Genomic DNA, 15,626 nt, shown 5'->3' on the forward strand with positions numbered 1-15,626 from the left:
GCATCCTTGCTGAATAAAAGAATTACAAAAAAATAAAAAATAAATAATTAGACCAAACTTTTTAATGACAGTGTATATATATTAAAATAAAATAAATATATATATAGTACATGGACATATATATATATATATGTTTTGTTTATGTGCATATGACCTATATTTAATTTCTTTTTATAATACAGTTTTTATATTTAAAAAAAACTAAGGTTTTAAGATTTTTTCTTATGGCATCATTCCTACACATGCCGTTTCTATGAAATCATATTAATTGAGAGAATGCATTGTTTGTACTTTTCATACTTAAATTTCCACAGTGCAGGACTTATTCAATGAACTGCAAAAGATTTAAAAAGTAAAAAGTAATTCTAAATTTAAAGAATTAATTTAAATACACTTTGACTTTCCCTCATAGACTCGTACATTTTTATGATCAAATCTTGATATGATCTTGCCTAGGGCCCCACAAACCCACTGGTTGGCCCTCATGAGAGTGAAGCTTTATGACTAAAGTCTGAAAGAATCAGTTCATCATAAGGGTGAACTCGGTTGACTTGATACAACCAGCCCCAAATCAAACGAGCCCAGAGGGGAAATATTTCCTCTTGATTCTCACCTTTGAGGAAAATGATTCACATCTGCTGAAACCAAACGAACACCCTGATCAAAAGCTTAATTTTTGCCTTCGGGGCAGATTGAGCAGGTGATAATGCTTATAGCTATTTTAATTAATTTGAACTTCCTGACTAACATGGGGAAGATGTGTGAAGCTCCTGTTTTCTAGAACTTAAGCTCAGTTTGATCAGCGTTGGTGAAATAACCAAACATTCACACATCTCCGGCACAAATGACCCAATTCAGGAGAAGCTAGAGCCGTTCAAAGAAGGGTAAACATTGTCATGACATCAGACACGGCAAATCTAGCCAGCAGCATCTGACAAACACTCCAAAGTGTGTGTTCTGTGTCGCAAGAGTGTGTGAGAGGAGGGGAGAAGGACTTGGAGAAAATAAGGGGATTGAGAGATGACTGAGGCAAGCGGGTCAAATGAATGGATGGCGAGAGGATGGGAGGGTAAAGAGAGAAGACAAACAAAGTGCAGTAACGAGTATCAAGTGTCGCACAATCACACAAAGGAGGAGAAAGTGTGTAGGACAGCTATTAAGGTAATCCTCTGACATTAGCCAGTATTTTTGAGGACTCAGGCAGAGCATCTGCTGTGACTGAATGAAGCCCAACACAAGGTCTTCTCTTCAATATGTGTTAAAAGACACCTTATTCACTACACTGAAATTGATCAAGGAATGCTCATGATTGGAAACCTGAATTTGAAAGTTTCTTTGTAATCAATTATGAATAAGCAAAATAGCTCCTGCACCACAATCAAGAGAAGAAAAATCTGCATTTCTGCTCATTTTAGCGATGTAACATGCTAACTTGATCAAATTTTGGTTGTAGCAAATAGAAAACAAAAATCTTACCTGGAACTTTTTTTGGGCCACAAAGTAGTACATTATCTGGATCACACGGATGGCAGCTCGATGGGAATCCCGCAACCTGTGTGTTTATTTGTTGTGATTAGTATTAAGAAAGATACTTAAAATTTTACATTTACATTACATTTTGATTTTAAAATGAAAATCGAAATGAAATTGTATCACCTAGCAGCAGTTAATTCACATAAAAATTAAAATGTTGTCATCATTGACTCACCCTCGTGACATTTCAAACCTGTATGACTTTCTTTTTCTTCTTTGCAACAGAAAAATAATTAGGAAAATTATTGTTTTGCCCTCATACAATCAAAGTCAATAGCCTTCAAAACTTCCATTAAAATATCCTCTTTTTTGGTTCTACAAAAGGAATGATGTCATACAGGTTTGGAATGACATGAGGGTGAATAAAAATGTAATTTTTGGATTAACTATTATAAAATTATCAAATAAATATTTAATATTATTATTATTATATATTATTGCTAGTCAACCTAATCTCACAAGAAAACTTGAGTACGTTACAAGGTGGCGATTTCCTATGGATTTGTACGATGTGAATCATTTAAAAAGGTATTATTATTAGAAAAAAGTAAGCAGGTTAAGGTTATGTTAGAGTTAACTACGAACTACGAATTAGTCATAAATGGTCATAAATGTGGTCTCTGACATGTTGGTTGTGTCACCGCAAATTATCATAGCACAATCACTGACCTTTCACATTTTCAATATCATTTGCAAAACAATCCTATCAGTCTCTGCTACGCCTTCAGGTGCAGCCCTGAGCCACTCCAGATGCTGTTTATGTATAGGACTTTTGCAAGTGGTCATTGAGCACAAGGGTCACGACCAGGACACAGTGTCTAAGAGAATATACAAGGCTCTCTCAGCTTTTCAAAGCTTTCAAAAACCACAGCACTGAGATTTGGTGGGTTGGGGAGGGTACTGACTCCCAGGAGACCCAAGGTTATAGGGGAATGGAACATTGTCTCCAAGAAAGACAAAGTATGAGAAGTACACTTTCCCTTGCATGTCGGCTCCCGCGTGCCAGTCTCGATGTGTTCCATGCCTGTATCATGTTAGCATGCTACGGCTCGTGTCTGTTGCATGTCACTCTGACAAAAGACGGAGCACACTCACACAAGTACTTTTAAAATGCATTAGCTGTAGACTGGCTGCAGGCTATCAAGCCTCATTGACTTAATGGACATGGCTGGCTGACAGTTTCTGGTTTCTCCCTGGCTGCGGGCTACAGGGAAATGAGGGATAAGGCATATGCCGTGCTCCAGGCAACTGCCAATTTACTGCTCTTTGGTGCCATACTCTAGATTTCAACCAGCATCCCTTTGGGTAATATTGCCAGTAGTTAAATAGCTTTGAACATTATCATACCCACAGCAATGCAAATGTCTGTTAAGTTAGTATTAAAAGAGGAGGAGAGGTGGTAATGGAAAACTCCAGATAACAAACACTGAAGCTATTTTGCATTCTTAGTATGACTTAGTTTATGATCTATTTCCATGCATATAGTTTCCATGCAAATTTGGACACAGCTTAACTCTTAGCTATTTAACTAATCATAATAGGCCTATAACACAGATGGAAGTTTAGGAGTTATGCTGTAACCAACAATGTTCAACCATGTTTAAATATGTACATACTCGAAATTAGTTCAAACTGTGGCAATATTAATTTCTTTACAAAACTGATGGTTTATTTTTTTTTTTAAATAGATAAGTTGGACTGGAGAGAGAAGAAAAAGCCATTTTGATTTAAATATTACATTTATAGCAACCTCAAAAAACCTTTAGACCATGAGAAACATTCACTCAGGTGTGTCCAAACCTTTAGACATACTTTTTTAAAAAAAAATGTTTTTGAAAGAAGTCTCTTCTGCCTACCAAGGCAGAATTTATTTGATGAAAAATACAGAAAAAACAGTGATTCTGTGAACTGTTTTCTATTTTAATGTATTTTAAATCATAATTTATTCCTGTGATGCAAAGCTGAATTTTCAGCATCATTCCTCCAGTCTTCAGTGTCACATGATCCTTCAGAAATGATGATGATTTGGTGCTCAAGAAACATTTCTTATTCTTATCGATGTTGAAAGCATTTGTGCTGCTTAATATTTTTGAGGAAACTGTGAGGAAATAACTTATTTTTCATGTCAAGTGCTGAACGACTCTCTTGAGCTATAAATGTTTATGGTATAATAATCAGTTGATATTCACATGCCTCTCAGAGCTTAATATGTAAGGGTGGTTCCATTTTGGTGGAACATTACTCATTTGAAACTACAGAATCCAAACTGATAAACTCAAGTTGGAATCTTGCCGGCAATATGCACAGAGTTCAGGAATTATACCTCCCTGGTGTTTGTCATTCCAATGGAGCAGGGGAAGACGACAGAAAGAGAGAGAGGTGGGGGACACAAGAGATAGAACATGGGAACCACCCCATCTGTCCCGGAGGCAGTGCCACTTCCTCTCTCCAGTCATGGTTACCAGCATAGCAACGCTGGTCTCATGACCTCAGCAGGGTCACCATCTGCCTCTAGTGCTGGCACAAAGCCTGGCTAATGGCGAACACTGGTGGAGACGTACGCAAAGGGAGAAAGACTCCCACTGGGACAGAGAGAGAAAGAAAGAAAGAAAAAGATGGAGAGAGACAGACAAACCGACAGATAGAGAGAGAAAGAGAAAAGGAGGCGATCATATGAGGTCTTCTTTCTGCCGAAGGCAGACTGCAAATCTCCCATCCGTTCCCAATCTTTTTTTTTTGTTGAGTCTGCTAAATAAAAGCAGCCAGATGTGAAAGTAACTGCATATCCACTGGAGGGCCACCAGTGACAAGAGTAGTTTGTCTAATCAGCATTGTGCATCAACGCTGCATTTTGTACCTTAATGTACTGACACAGTGATTATTACAAAACAATGTGTTAACATAATCCCACGAGAAGAATATCACGATCAACGCTTCCTGTGAGAAAAGTATTAAAGGTATAGTTCACTGAAAAAATTGCTCATGCCGTTCAAAACCTGCATGACTTTCTTTCTTCTGTGGAACACAACATATTTTTGAAGAATGTTTTATTTTTTACTCTTTTTTTCCATCCGGACAGTAAAAGTTAATGAGGTTCTAAACAACATTGGACCCCACTGACTTTCATTGCTTGGACAAAAACTGAGACATTTTTGGAAAGTTTGGAATGAAATGAGGTTGAGGGTAACAATTTTCATTTCTGGCTGAACTATCCCTTCAAGGGATTTTACCTACAGACCATAAATTAAAGCAGAACTCGGCAACTGTAGTCACTTCTTCGTTGATTTTCCCTTTTGTTGTCGCTTGTTTTCCCCACGAGCTCCCCCTACAGCTGTGGGGGGGGGGGCGTATATTTCACAACACGGTCGTAAAAAACTCACTTGCGGCGGCCTCCTCCCCCTCTCTACCGCTGCTCATGTGCGTTTGTTTTGATCGGAGCAAGCCAACTGTATCGTGTGGAGCTATGTCTACCGAGGTGGGTAACTATGGGTAATACATGCGTGTGTGTTTATGTCGAATTGCCGTAAAGCAATTCGTGTTTCGAGCTCGTTCTCGCTTCTCACAAGACTTCCAATTTCTATCTTACCGGGACAGTAGTCCCCAAGTTGCAAGGTTTGTTTTCCGCCTGGGAACGCTGGGGGGGGAGGGGAAAGTCACCAATATCACCAGAACAGGTTGTTTAACCATCCAAATGATTTCTAGACAGTTAAAAGTTACCAAGTTCTGCTTTAAATCTACTTTAACCCCAAAATCAACCCATTTTGTGACGTTTTTAATGATCAAAAGACAAGCCAAGGTCTGAGTTTGCGTGCTTTGTCCATGTAAATAGCAAGTGATGTCAAATTTGTGACAAAAGCCATCATAACCACCCCAAATAAAGATCAAAGAAATACATCATGGGACAGGAAATGAACATGCCATTAGTACCATCAACACTTAAGGCCAAAGGGTCTAACTCCCCACCTCCTATTAACTCTAACAGGGTGTGTTCAACAACATTTGGTCTGAGGAGGTGATCTCGTCTGGAAAATGACATCAACCCTTCTGTGCATCTACTAACACTCATTAGTGGAGGCTAGATGAGAGAACACCTGATCCGAGGTCAGCAACCGCTCCTTAGGGCAATATGGGCAGCATCTTTTGTATTGATTAGAGCTACAATGATTTGATTCTGGGGGATAGATAACAAGAACTCAGAGGGGAAGGAGAAGCTTCAGAGAGGATATATTATTGACTAAATTAGGTCTTATATAAAGCAGCAAAAAATAATTGAACCTGCAAGGGTAATATGCAATTTAGTGTTTTAGGTGGGAAAAAGTGGCTGTTATTTGACCTCCCTCTAAAGGGCCTCAGCTAATCTGAGTGTAATCAAATGTAGATAAACAGGAAACATAACAATCACCGGGCTTCACTCTAATCTTATCACTAAAAAGCATCCATACACACACTCTCTCTCTCTCTCTCTCTCTCTCTCTCTCTCTCTCTCTCTCTCTCTCTCTCTCTCTCTCTCTCTCTCTCTCTCTCACACACACCAACATGGCCTCCGTGGTACTGCAAAAAGACAAACTCAATCAGACAGTTGTGTGACTATAAAATGAGAGCATGCAAAATTACAGAAGGATGACAATTAAGAGATATAATCCATACAATAATCCATTGTATAATCTATTTTTCCATTCTTTGTATGTTTTCAGCGTTTTAACTTCAGGCATTAAATACAAAGGGGTCAAAAACTACAGGCTTTAAATTTTGTAAGTTGTAAATTTCTTACATTATATATATGCTACTGTTTGGGGTAGTTTGGGGTCAGTATGATTTTTATAAAGAAATTAATACTTTTATTCATCAAGGAGGATGCATTAAATTCAATTAAAAGTGACAGTAAAGATTTTTACATTGTAACAAAATACTTTGAACTTTCTATTTCTAAAAGAATCCTGAAAAAAATATATTGTGATTTTCTCAAAAATATTAAGCAGAACAACCATTTTCAACATAAGAAATCAGATAATAAGAAAGTTTCTTGAGTGCTAAATCAGCATATTAGAATGATTTCTGAAGGATCATGTGACACTGAAGACTTAAGTAATGATGCTGAAAATTCAGCTTTGTCATCACAGGAATTAATTACATTTTTAACCAAATAATTAAATGCTGTGTTTCTGAGGATTAGAGACTTCTTTTAAACAAACATATACTGCTTTTTTAAAAAGCAGCAATTCATTCTAGTGGGACCAGCTATTTAAAGTTCAGAGACTTTAACCGCATGATATAACTTACAACTCAATTATCCGAAAGAAACGGCCTGCATACTCAAAACCTCCCCAATGTTTTGTTACATCATATGATAAATCACAAACACATGTCAATTACCACAAAGTCCCCCACTGAGGCCATGTGCACTCTTGTGACTCGTCTCAGCGAGTCAAAGGATGAAGACCTTTGTGTGGCGGTGTTGCGCCACAGGCTGCAGGATTGTGGCACTATGGCACTAAAAGGCTCATGGGGGCCCTGTGTGTCTAAGAATAGCTCTGTGGAAGAGGAGGGGAAGAGCGCTCTGATTAGCCACGATCTGAGAATCACAAGCTTTAGAGGGCTCTGCTGCGCCGTACAGGACATTATCCCAAATATCAGCTCCATCTTCCCCCTTGAGCTCCAATACCTAAATGACATTTTAATAAGTGGTCAGCTGAGATAAAGGCCACTGAGGCAGTAATGACCGATAATCGCTGACCAGCGGCTGGACATTGTACACTGGGGTAAAGACCCGGGGTGGAGTCTGGGCCGCTGGCCAGAAGCCATCACACACACATGTGCACACAAAGACGTGCGTGCACAAGATGCTCATACACACACAGCAGGGGTTCCTCTGGCTTCAGCCAAGCAAAGATCTCTTTCATCCCGAGCATCAAAGCGCCAGGCAAATACGGAGAGTATTAAATGTCCTTATGAGGAGTGACACACAGGGATGTAGCATTCACTCTGACATTGAGTCCTCCGCTGCCATGATTGCCGTACACCATGACTAAATGGCTTATGTCCCAAACTTGTGGCCTCATATGATCCTAAACATTACAGCAGCAAAGAAACTGACAGCGTTCATTTCAGTGCAAGTCCTTTTACATCACCAGGGGCCTCAGTGCCTTTTGTCATATCATGTTGCCAGCTAACAAAGTCACTAACTTAGCCGGGCCCTCTGAAAGAAATCTGATATGGCACATTGATATTAATTTCACGAAGTGAAACGGAAATATTGGTGCTCATGGACAACAAATGTATTATTTGTGATTTTTGAATTTGAAAATGCAATTTTGAAGGGACTGTTGATGCAAAAATAAAAAATTCTGTCATCATTTCCTCACCCTTGTGTCGTTCCAAAACTTTATGTATTTCTGTCTTCTGTGGAACATTATAGTAGATATTTTCAAGAATGTTTCAACTGTTTTTGCTCATATAATCAAAGTCAGTTGGGTCCAAAACAACACTTGACCCCATTGAATTTCATTATACTGTATGTACAAATAAAAACATATTTGTGTGTGTGTGTGTGTAAGCAAAAGAAAGTACGCTCTTAAAAGTAAAGGTATGGTTCCCTGAAGAACGTTTAACATCCATTGAACCTTGCACAAAAGGTGGAAAAGGGTTTTTCAGATTCTTAAAATGTTCTTCACAGAAGAACAAAGAAGAAAAAATGAAACCTTTCACAGAAAGGTTCTTTGGGGAACCAAAAATGGTTCTTCTATGGCATCACTGTTAAAACCTCCACTTTTTTATCCAAAAGTGTAAGTCAAACAGGTTTGGAACGACATGAGAGTGAGTAAATTATTATTATTATCATAATTTTTTTTGTGTGTGTGGTGAACTATCCATAAAGTTTTTTAAAGCACTGTTCCTGGCATCCGCTGCTCACAGGAATTTGTCTGAATAGTTGTCAATTCACCGTGTGCAGTGTTCTGTTACAAACTTCTACAGAGAGTCTTGCTGGGCTCTTGGTCTGACAGCAAATGAGAGAATCATCTGGGATGTGTTCTTTCTTGCTGAGCAACTCTCCCTCTCTCTCTGTCTGTCTTTCACTGCTTCGCTGACTCTCGCTCCATGTCCCTCGTTAGCTCTAACACACTGTAACGAAACACAATTACTGTTAAGGGGGGAAGAAAAGGGGCCGTGACGGGCAAGATAAAGAAACTTGTGCTGGCAAGCCGCGCTGAAGAGGCATTAGTGAGCCAATGTTTCTGTCCCATTCAGCACGCCTTACACTCCGCCACACACTCCAAATCACACACATTTACTCACTTCTAACAGGCGAACGTGGGGCTGTATGCGTTTTGGACTGGGGAAATATTTCCATATACGTACATGCTGAATCAAAAATACCTTTTGAGTAAAAGTGACACTCAAAAATAAATAGTATATATGTTTAGCTCTTAGAAAAATATGTATAGAACGCATACATGCATACAATTTCTGTGAAATTGCCAGCATGGAGATTATTGCTCTGGAAGACAAGAGTGTTTCTAACAAAAGTCACTTTTGCGTTCTTTAGCCCAGAAGCCCATTACGACTAGGGCCGCTTGTCAATCAGGCTATTGTCGGCGTGTGTAGAGCTGCAGACAATGGCTCTTTGTCTCTGCACCAGTGTAGACGGCCTGGCTTGGCCTCCGCCACTAGAAGTCCTTCTCTGTTTACTGAGAATAAATCAATCTTTTCAGCCCGGGTCTCCTTTGGTAAACCTCACACCACAGCCCAACAAGACTGCAACAGCAGATACGTGCGAGTACAAATGGGGCACTTTCAGACGCACCTGCGTTTGCTTTGATTTCATCATTATACCTGTGTCGCTCTGGACGGGAGTTTATTTTCTTTGATCCAGGCAGCTGCCAAAGACGCCTTTGTATTTGATATGAAATGACAACTGTGACTCTTTCTACCAAATGGCTTGATTCAAGACACTTCAAGAGGTTTGAAATGACAACATTTTATAACATATCACTGTGGCAGAAACAGTCCTGTTCTTTATCAAGGTTTAATAGATAAAAGTGTGTAGGTAGTGTCGATATCCTCTAGTGTGTGTGTGTGTGTGTGTGTGTGTGTGTGTGTGTTGGGAGCGCAGCGGTCAGAGATATGTTTCTGTGGCATTGTTCTTCCCCCACCCCCAATGCAGCCGAACTGTTTCAGCTGCAGGCACGAGGAGGCTTTTGTGCCTCTCCTACCTCTTGAGTTAACAGCCTGGGTCAAAGGTCAGAGCAGGACAAACGTCCTAAGGGAGAAGAGAGGAGATGAGATGAGAAGGAGTAAGAGGAGAAGAGATGAGCCGAGAGGAGAGGAGAGATGCAAGGCGGCGTTATGGTTCTGGACTTTTTGAGTCCCCACCCTGCTCTGCTGGACATAAACAAATAAACATGCACTCACACCCACACTGAGCAAGACAAGAAAGAGAGAGAGGGAGGGAGAGAGAGAGAGAAAAGCCAGCTGTTGCCATTGCATCTCAGTGTGAGGCGAATGAAAGCTCATTAAACTTCAAAGATCAAATGAAAGCTTGTAGTGACAAGGCTCCTTTGTAGAGGAGATGCAATATGTCTCCTAAGAATGAGGATTTAGAGAGGAATCATACTTAAGACTCTAAAAATATTAGATCTAGCTAATTAGAATTTAAAATCTCTTTTAAGTTGCTTTGGTGGAAAACACCTACATTTTTCCAGATGATTACATTCATCTCGGTGTACAAGCAACTTGGTAATTGTATCAATTCTGAGATTAATATTATCACTTCAGCCCTATCAAAATCAATATAAATACACAAGAATAGTGCAAGTGAGAAGAAAACTAAACTTAGTCTACGATATCTCTCAGATTGTGTTTAAAAATATGCTTTTGATCCCACTTCATGTGTCTTTAACTACTGTGTACTAACATTTGAATTAATCATTTGATACAGTGTGTTTATTGTGTACATGTTTTACATTGTACTTATATTTAAAAAATACCTGCATGAAATTGCAGCTGTAATTAATTTCTGTATGACACTGTTGACCCTCACCTTACACAGTAACCCACCCTTAAACCTAACCATACCGCCAAATTTGACCCTAAACTTATCTTATCGTGTCCCACCTCAATTGCAGTAAGTGTTTTGCAATACAATATGAACGCAATGAGTATATTGTACAATTAGGCTACTCTTTTTAATGCAAGTACATAGTGTAACACACCTAATGTAAAATGGGACCAGACTTTTTGTCTGCATTTGTCTTTCTACATCACCTGTATAATACACATTAAAGCAGCATTAGTATGGTTTTGCAAGTGTAAGCCAAAAAAAACATATGCTTTAATCTGACAGGAGAAGGGTTTGGTCTACAAAAACACCTCCACTGCCCTCTTGTGGTTTCTAAAAATAAATAAAAGTTTGTACTAGAAAAAATAAAATACAATCTGAACGCTTTTGTATTCCACATAATTCATAGTGTAATAGAGGCCTAAGGTTAGATGCTGTAGAGTGGTGGATCCCATCACAAACAGAAAGGGACAATCTGGATAATCTAATGGACTGTAAGCCCCCAACAGAGACATGGTTCATTAGACTATTCAGAGACGGGATCGCTCCATTGCCCACGTAAGTAAATGGTTTGCAGTATACACAGGCTCTGCGCTGTTCCACATGCTGACCAGCTAATGGGGCAAAGAGATTCTGATAATGACCCCCTCTCAGGCAAAACACAGCCTGCAACATAACCACTCTTCATGGGAATGCTTTGGGGCTCAGAAATATACACTGTGCACTTCTTTTAGCCATGTTTTCACTTGGGGTGGGTGGGCTCAGAAAGCTGAGATCTGTTCCAGCAGAGATGGCGAGTATGTGTTAAAAGTGTTTTAAAGATTTGAACTGGGAATCCAGTGTATTTACAGAAGCGATATTGTGAGTGTGAACTGCAGGAGTGTGCTAACTCTGACGCCATCAAGCTAACACTTCTTAACCTTAACTGCCCATCCATTCGATATTGCATGCCATCTGGAAGAGTTCTGAAAGATTATAAGTAGAGAAACGGCAGGTAGACTCGGTTTAAATTGCGCCAAAATAATACGTTCTTACTCACTGAGACACATGAGTGACTGGAGCGAGCGAAATCTCTCGCTCCAGCTCAGTCTCCATATCATCTGCGATGCTGCTGCACCTCTGGAGTGTGGGCCGAGACGGCACCTCGAAAATCCCAGGCTTTTTCGCTAAAGACAGAAAACACACACATCAATTCAGACTAAGAGAGTCCTGTCTTTCCAATGGAAAACGCGTTACATTTAATTCCAATTTCAACTTGTTTTGTTACCCACCTGGAGGTGTAGAAAACTGGAAAGAGGACAGAGAGTTCCAGGATGGCACCCGTTCTGTGAGGAGAGAGATCAAGCTTGATGCTTTCACACAGCATATTTCAAATCGAACCATGTGTGTACATTTTATTTCACAGCAAATGATGCTGTGATAGACATGCATATTTAAAGAAACAAAATACCATATGGTTCATTTAAAGAGTCAATATTAGACATTTGTCTGTAAAAAAAGGAACAATTAAAACAGGCAGGTATAGGGAATAGTAGATAGCAAGTGAGTACAGACAAGACAGACACTAACTGAAGCTCACCACATCTTCTGAGTGTGTTTGCCCCTTCTGTGAGAATGGAGAGGTGAAATAAAAGATATCAGAGGAGAGATGTGAAAGGTGAAAAACAGAAAAGAGGTAGAAAAGGTCAGCAGTATCTTAGTTTATTGTTGGTAATACCTGACTGTTGAATACTGCTCACTGAATCTTGTCCGCCATCCCTTCCATCATCTAAGGAATCATAGGTTATGGATGGTACGGTGGGAGAACTCAGCCCATCATCCCTGTCACTACTCTTAATTTTCCTCCTCATCTTCATCTGTCCGAAGTAAAAATCGACAAAAACGTTACCTCTTTTCTGGTGGCCTACTACAGTTTGAAACCACATTAAAATTCTGTTGTTTTTTTCTTGTTTAAAATATAAAATAAAAGTTAAGATTTCTACGTTTGTGCTTCCAGTCCATCTGTGCAAGCATCTTTAAGTAGGTAGGCCTACCTTTAATTTAGGGCTAGACCATGAGTTGTTGAGGTTCTTCTTCACAAATAACTTGTAGGTGGCAGAGTCAGGGTTCTCTAAGGCAAAACACCTCCAGGATGCCTTTATCATGAGAATAAAAGAAACAGGATAACTCTGGAAGGTTATCGTGACGGACAACTGATAAGCAATATTGCATTTATAGGCAACAGTAAGGCACACCTGTATCAGACATGCAGCTGCAGGAATTTGCCTGTTGAAGTGTTTTTGCCTCTGTTTCTGCTGTACCTTCAGAGCAAAACCGGAGCCTAGGATTCCCTGTGGGGAAATACAATCATTCTTCTCATACACTTGCCTGCTGTGCGAGGAACAATTGCTATGGCTATTAAATCTCTGTAACTTACAGCAGGGAGGGCAAAGAAGGAGATAGCAAAGACAGAGAAACATGATGCAATGGTCTTCCCTATCCAGGTCTGGGGGACCTTGTCTCCGTAGCCAATAGTGGTTACTGTCACCTGAGCATATGTACAGAAAAGACATTGACATGCAACACCCATTACTCAACTCGATCCAGTTCTTTGATGTATGCCTTCAATTATCCATTGTGTCAGTGAAAGGTATGGGTGGGGAGCTACCTACCACACCCCACCACAGAGCATCAGCATAGCTGCTAAACTCTGTGAAACCTTTATCATCCACTGCATCCTTCTCTGCCAGATACACGAAGTAAGAAGAGAAGATGAGCCCAAGGAATCCGATATATAGAGTTGTGATCAGTTCCTAGAAAGAGAAAACACTCACTGCAACTATTTTGCATACGCATTCACATCTCATTATGAAGTGCTATCTCTGCTAATGCTGCAGCGTCTTCATTCTGAAATATTTATTCAAATAATAATGGCTCAAAAGAGCCATTTATTTTCAGAATCGTGCTTCACTGGTATGCTTTTGATTCACTAAAAATGGCTCTGCATGTCCCTATAAATTTTCTTCTTTGGATCATTGACGAGTTTTTTTTTCTTTTCTTTTTTTCTTCTGTTGGAGTAAATGGAAATGCAAAAATAATATTTGCCTCTATAGAGTACCTCTATAGAAATTTCATGCAGTCATTTTTACTTCCCCAGTACAAAACGTTAAATATGAAAAGGCATATGCTTCACCTGTCGATGTAGGAAGACCACTGATCCAAGCAGCCGCCACGTTCCTCCCTGTCGATCCACATGCAGCATTCGCAAGATTTGAAGGAAGCGGACTCCTCTGTAAACAACATAATTTCATGACTACAATACAGTACATCTAAGCCTACTTAATCCTGTACCACAAGGGACAAATAGACTTCAGTGACTTATATATTAAAACATGAACCTTACCTTACAGCAGAGGTGGCAAAAACCTGACCTTTAGAACCAACTACCAATACAATAATGGAGGCCACCACCACAAGCAGGTCTAGAACGAGAAAAACACGCAAACATGTCAATAGCAACAACAAAATCAAGTTTAAAACAACACTGCTTTTATGAATGCACCAGAAAATACAAAATAGGGCGTTTTGAAAATTCATTCACACACTCACCAATAACAGAGATGGGCTTTCGGGCAAAGCGAAGCCTGCCCAGAATTCCCACATATTTACTCCGGCATCCTGCTGACCACAGACGTACCACATACTCCACACCAAAGAACACTACCAGCACAAATTCCTGCCGAATGAAAGAGACAATAAAAGCATATCATAGTGATATTATGTGCTCATGACAATGAGAAACGATTTACCTGAAACATAATGTGAGATTTACTAGAACATAACAATGTAAGTATAAAGAGCTAATTGATTCGACTGAGACATAATGTAAAATTCTGTGCTATAATACAACTCTGTAAGTATAGAGAAGTAATTTATTTGAGCAATGAGATGTCTGCTTTGAGAATGGGTTAAACAATAAAGCTTTATTGTGTGGAAAATGAGAATGGCTGTCATTGTGGAGCTCCTCGGCTAGATATTCCTCATGAGCAATATATTGCCTTTTAAAATATTTATGAGGTATGTCTTGAACAAAATCCTCCACTGTTCTCTGTGCACCTATTGCAACTTGATGCTGCAATCCCATGACCGAGATATACAATGACAGCTCTATGGACAAAGAATTCATTGAATTCACCATATTTGTAGTTTGCATGGGACAAACGATTATAAATATTTGGTCATGCATCATTTGGAATGTAGTTTGCAATGCAAAAAGCACAATGATAATATACATGGGATGCATGCAACAGATGCATATTAAGAATTCACAGCCCTGACACAGGGTTGTGTGAAAACACACACTGGTGGTTCATGGTCATGGCCAACAACAGCAGTTGCCCTTGTCTCCTTCTTAAAGAAGAGAAAACAAAAGAAGGCTGAGAGTCCGCTGAGCGCAGGCCCTTTGAGAGCTGCGAGGAACCAGACATGTATGAGTTATGAGGCTGGCCGTGAAGCCCTCTGTCACATAAGCAGTCTGGAGAGCTGGATCCAGGTCTGAGAAGAGGCTAAGAAGGAGCTTGGTCAGCTGCCTGGGGACGGATCCTGGCACAGAGCCGGCCAGTTCGCTTGCCTAGCCTGTCTAAAGCGCCTCCAAAATGAAATGAAATTACAGGCACTGCCCTATCCTGTGGGAACAGACAGAACATGAGAGGTGGAAAAAGTGAGCCGAACCAGCAGAGGTCACAGCACAGGAAAGAGCCTGCAAGCAACTAGACTGAAAGTAGGCCAACTCACTGTCTACAATGTCAAATGCAATTTAACATTTTTTTAGGAATATTTTAGGAACAATAATCAGCTGAAAAAAAAAATCCTGTTTTCTTTGTTCATGCTTTTCTGTTGCCATGGTTTTTGATTCGCCCTCATGTGTCTTACCTGTATCTTGTATCTTGTTCAGTTCTATAGTTCTAACCCTGTGTTTATATAGCTCTGTTTTTGTTTTAGGGTGCGTTTACACGACAACGATATGCTTAAAACTGAGTACTTTTTCCTTTGAGCTTTC

At 39.8% G+C, this 15,626-nt stretch overlaps 1 protein-coding gene across 3 annotated transcripts in view; it reads right to left on the minus strand.

The window, feature by feature from the left end:
- The window catches only part of kcnq1.1 (potassium voltage-gated channel, KQT-like subfamily, member 1.1), a 36,074-nt gene that overhangs the window by 5,838 nt on the left and 14,610 nt on the right, over positions 1–15,626 (minus strand). For 2 of the 3 annotated variants that reach the window (XM_081359082.1, XM_081359083.1), the window contains 12 exons: positions 14,177–14,303; positions 13,971–14,049; positions 13,761–13,857; positions 13,240–13,380; positions 13,005–13,115; positions 12,823–12,918; positions 12,622–12,723; positions 12,306–12,444; positions 12,168–12,194; positions 11,860–11,913; positions 11,628–11,754; positions 1,477–1,552 (listed from right to left, as the gene is read on the minus strand). In XM_081359082.1, coding sequence (XP_081215208.1) covers positions 1,477–1,552; positions 11,628–11,754; positions 11,860–11,913; positions 12,168–12,194; positions 12,306–12,444; positions 12,622–12,723; positions 12,823–12,918; positions 13,005–13,115; positions 13,240–13,380; positions 13,761–13,857; positions 13,971–14,049; positions 14,177–14,303 — 1,176 coding nt within the window. Of the gene's footprint in view, positions 1–1,476; positions 1,553–11,627; positions 11,755–11,859; positions 11,914–12,167; positions 12,195–12,305; positions 12,445–12,621; positions 12,757–12,822; positions 12,919–13,004; positions 13,116–13,239; positions 13,381–13,760; positions 13,858–13,970; positions 14,050–14,176; positions 14,304–15,626 lie in introns of all 3 variants that reach the window. The other variant, XM_081359081.1, reaches the window with a different exon arrangement.

This window comes from Scardinius erythrophthalmus (assembly GCF_964197995.2).
Source record: "Scardinius erythrophthalmus genome assembly, chromosome: 2".
NCBI classification, from domain to species: Eukaryota; Metazoa; Chordata; class Actinopteri; order Cypriniformes; family Leuciscidae; genus Scardinius; species Scardinius erythrophthalmus.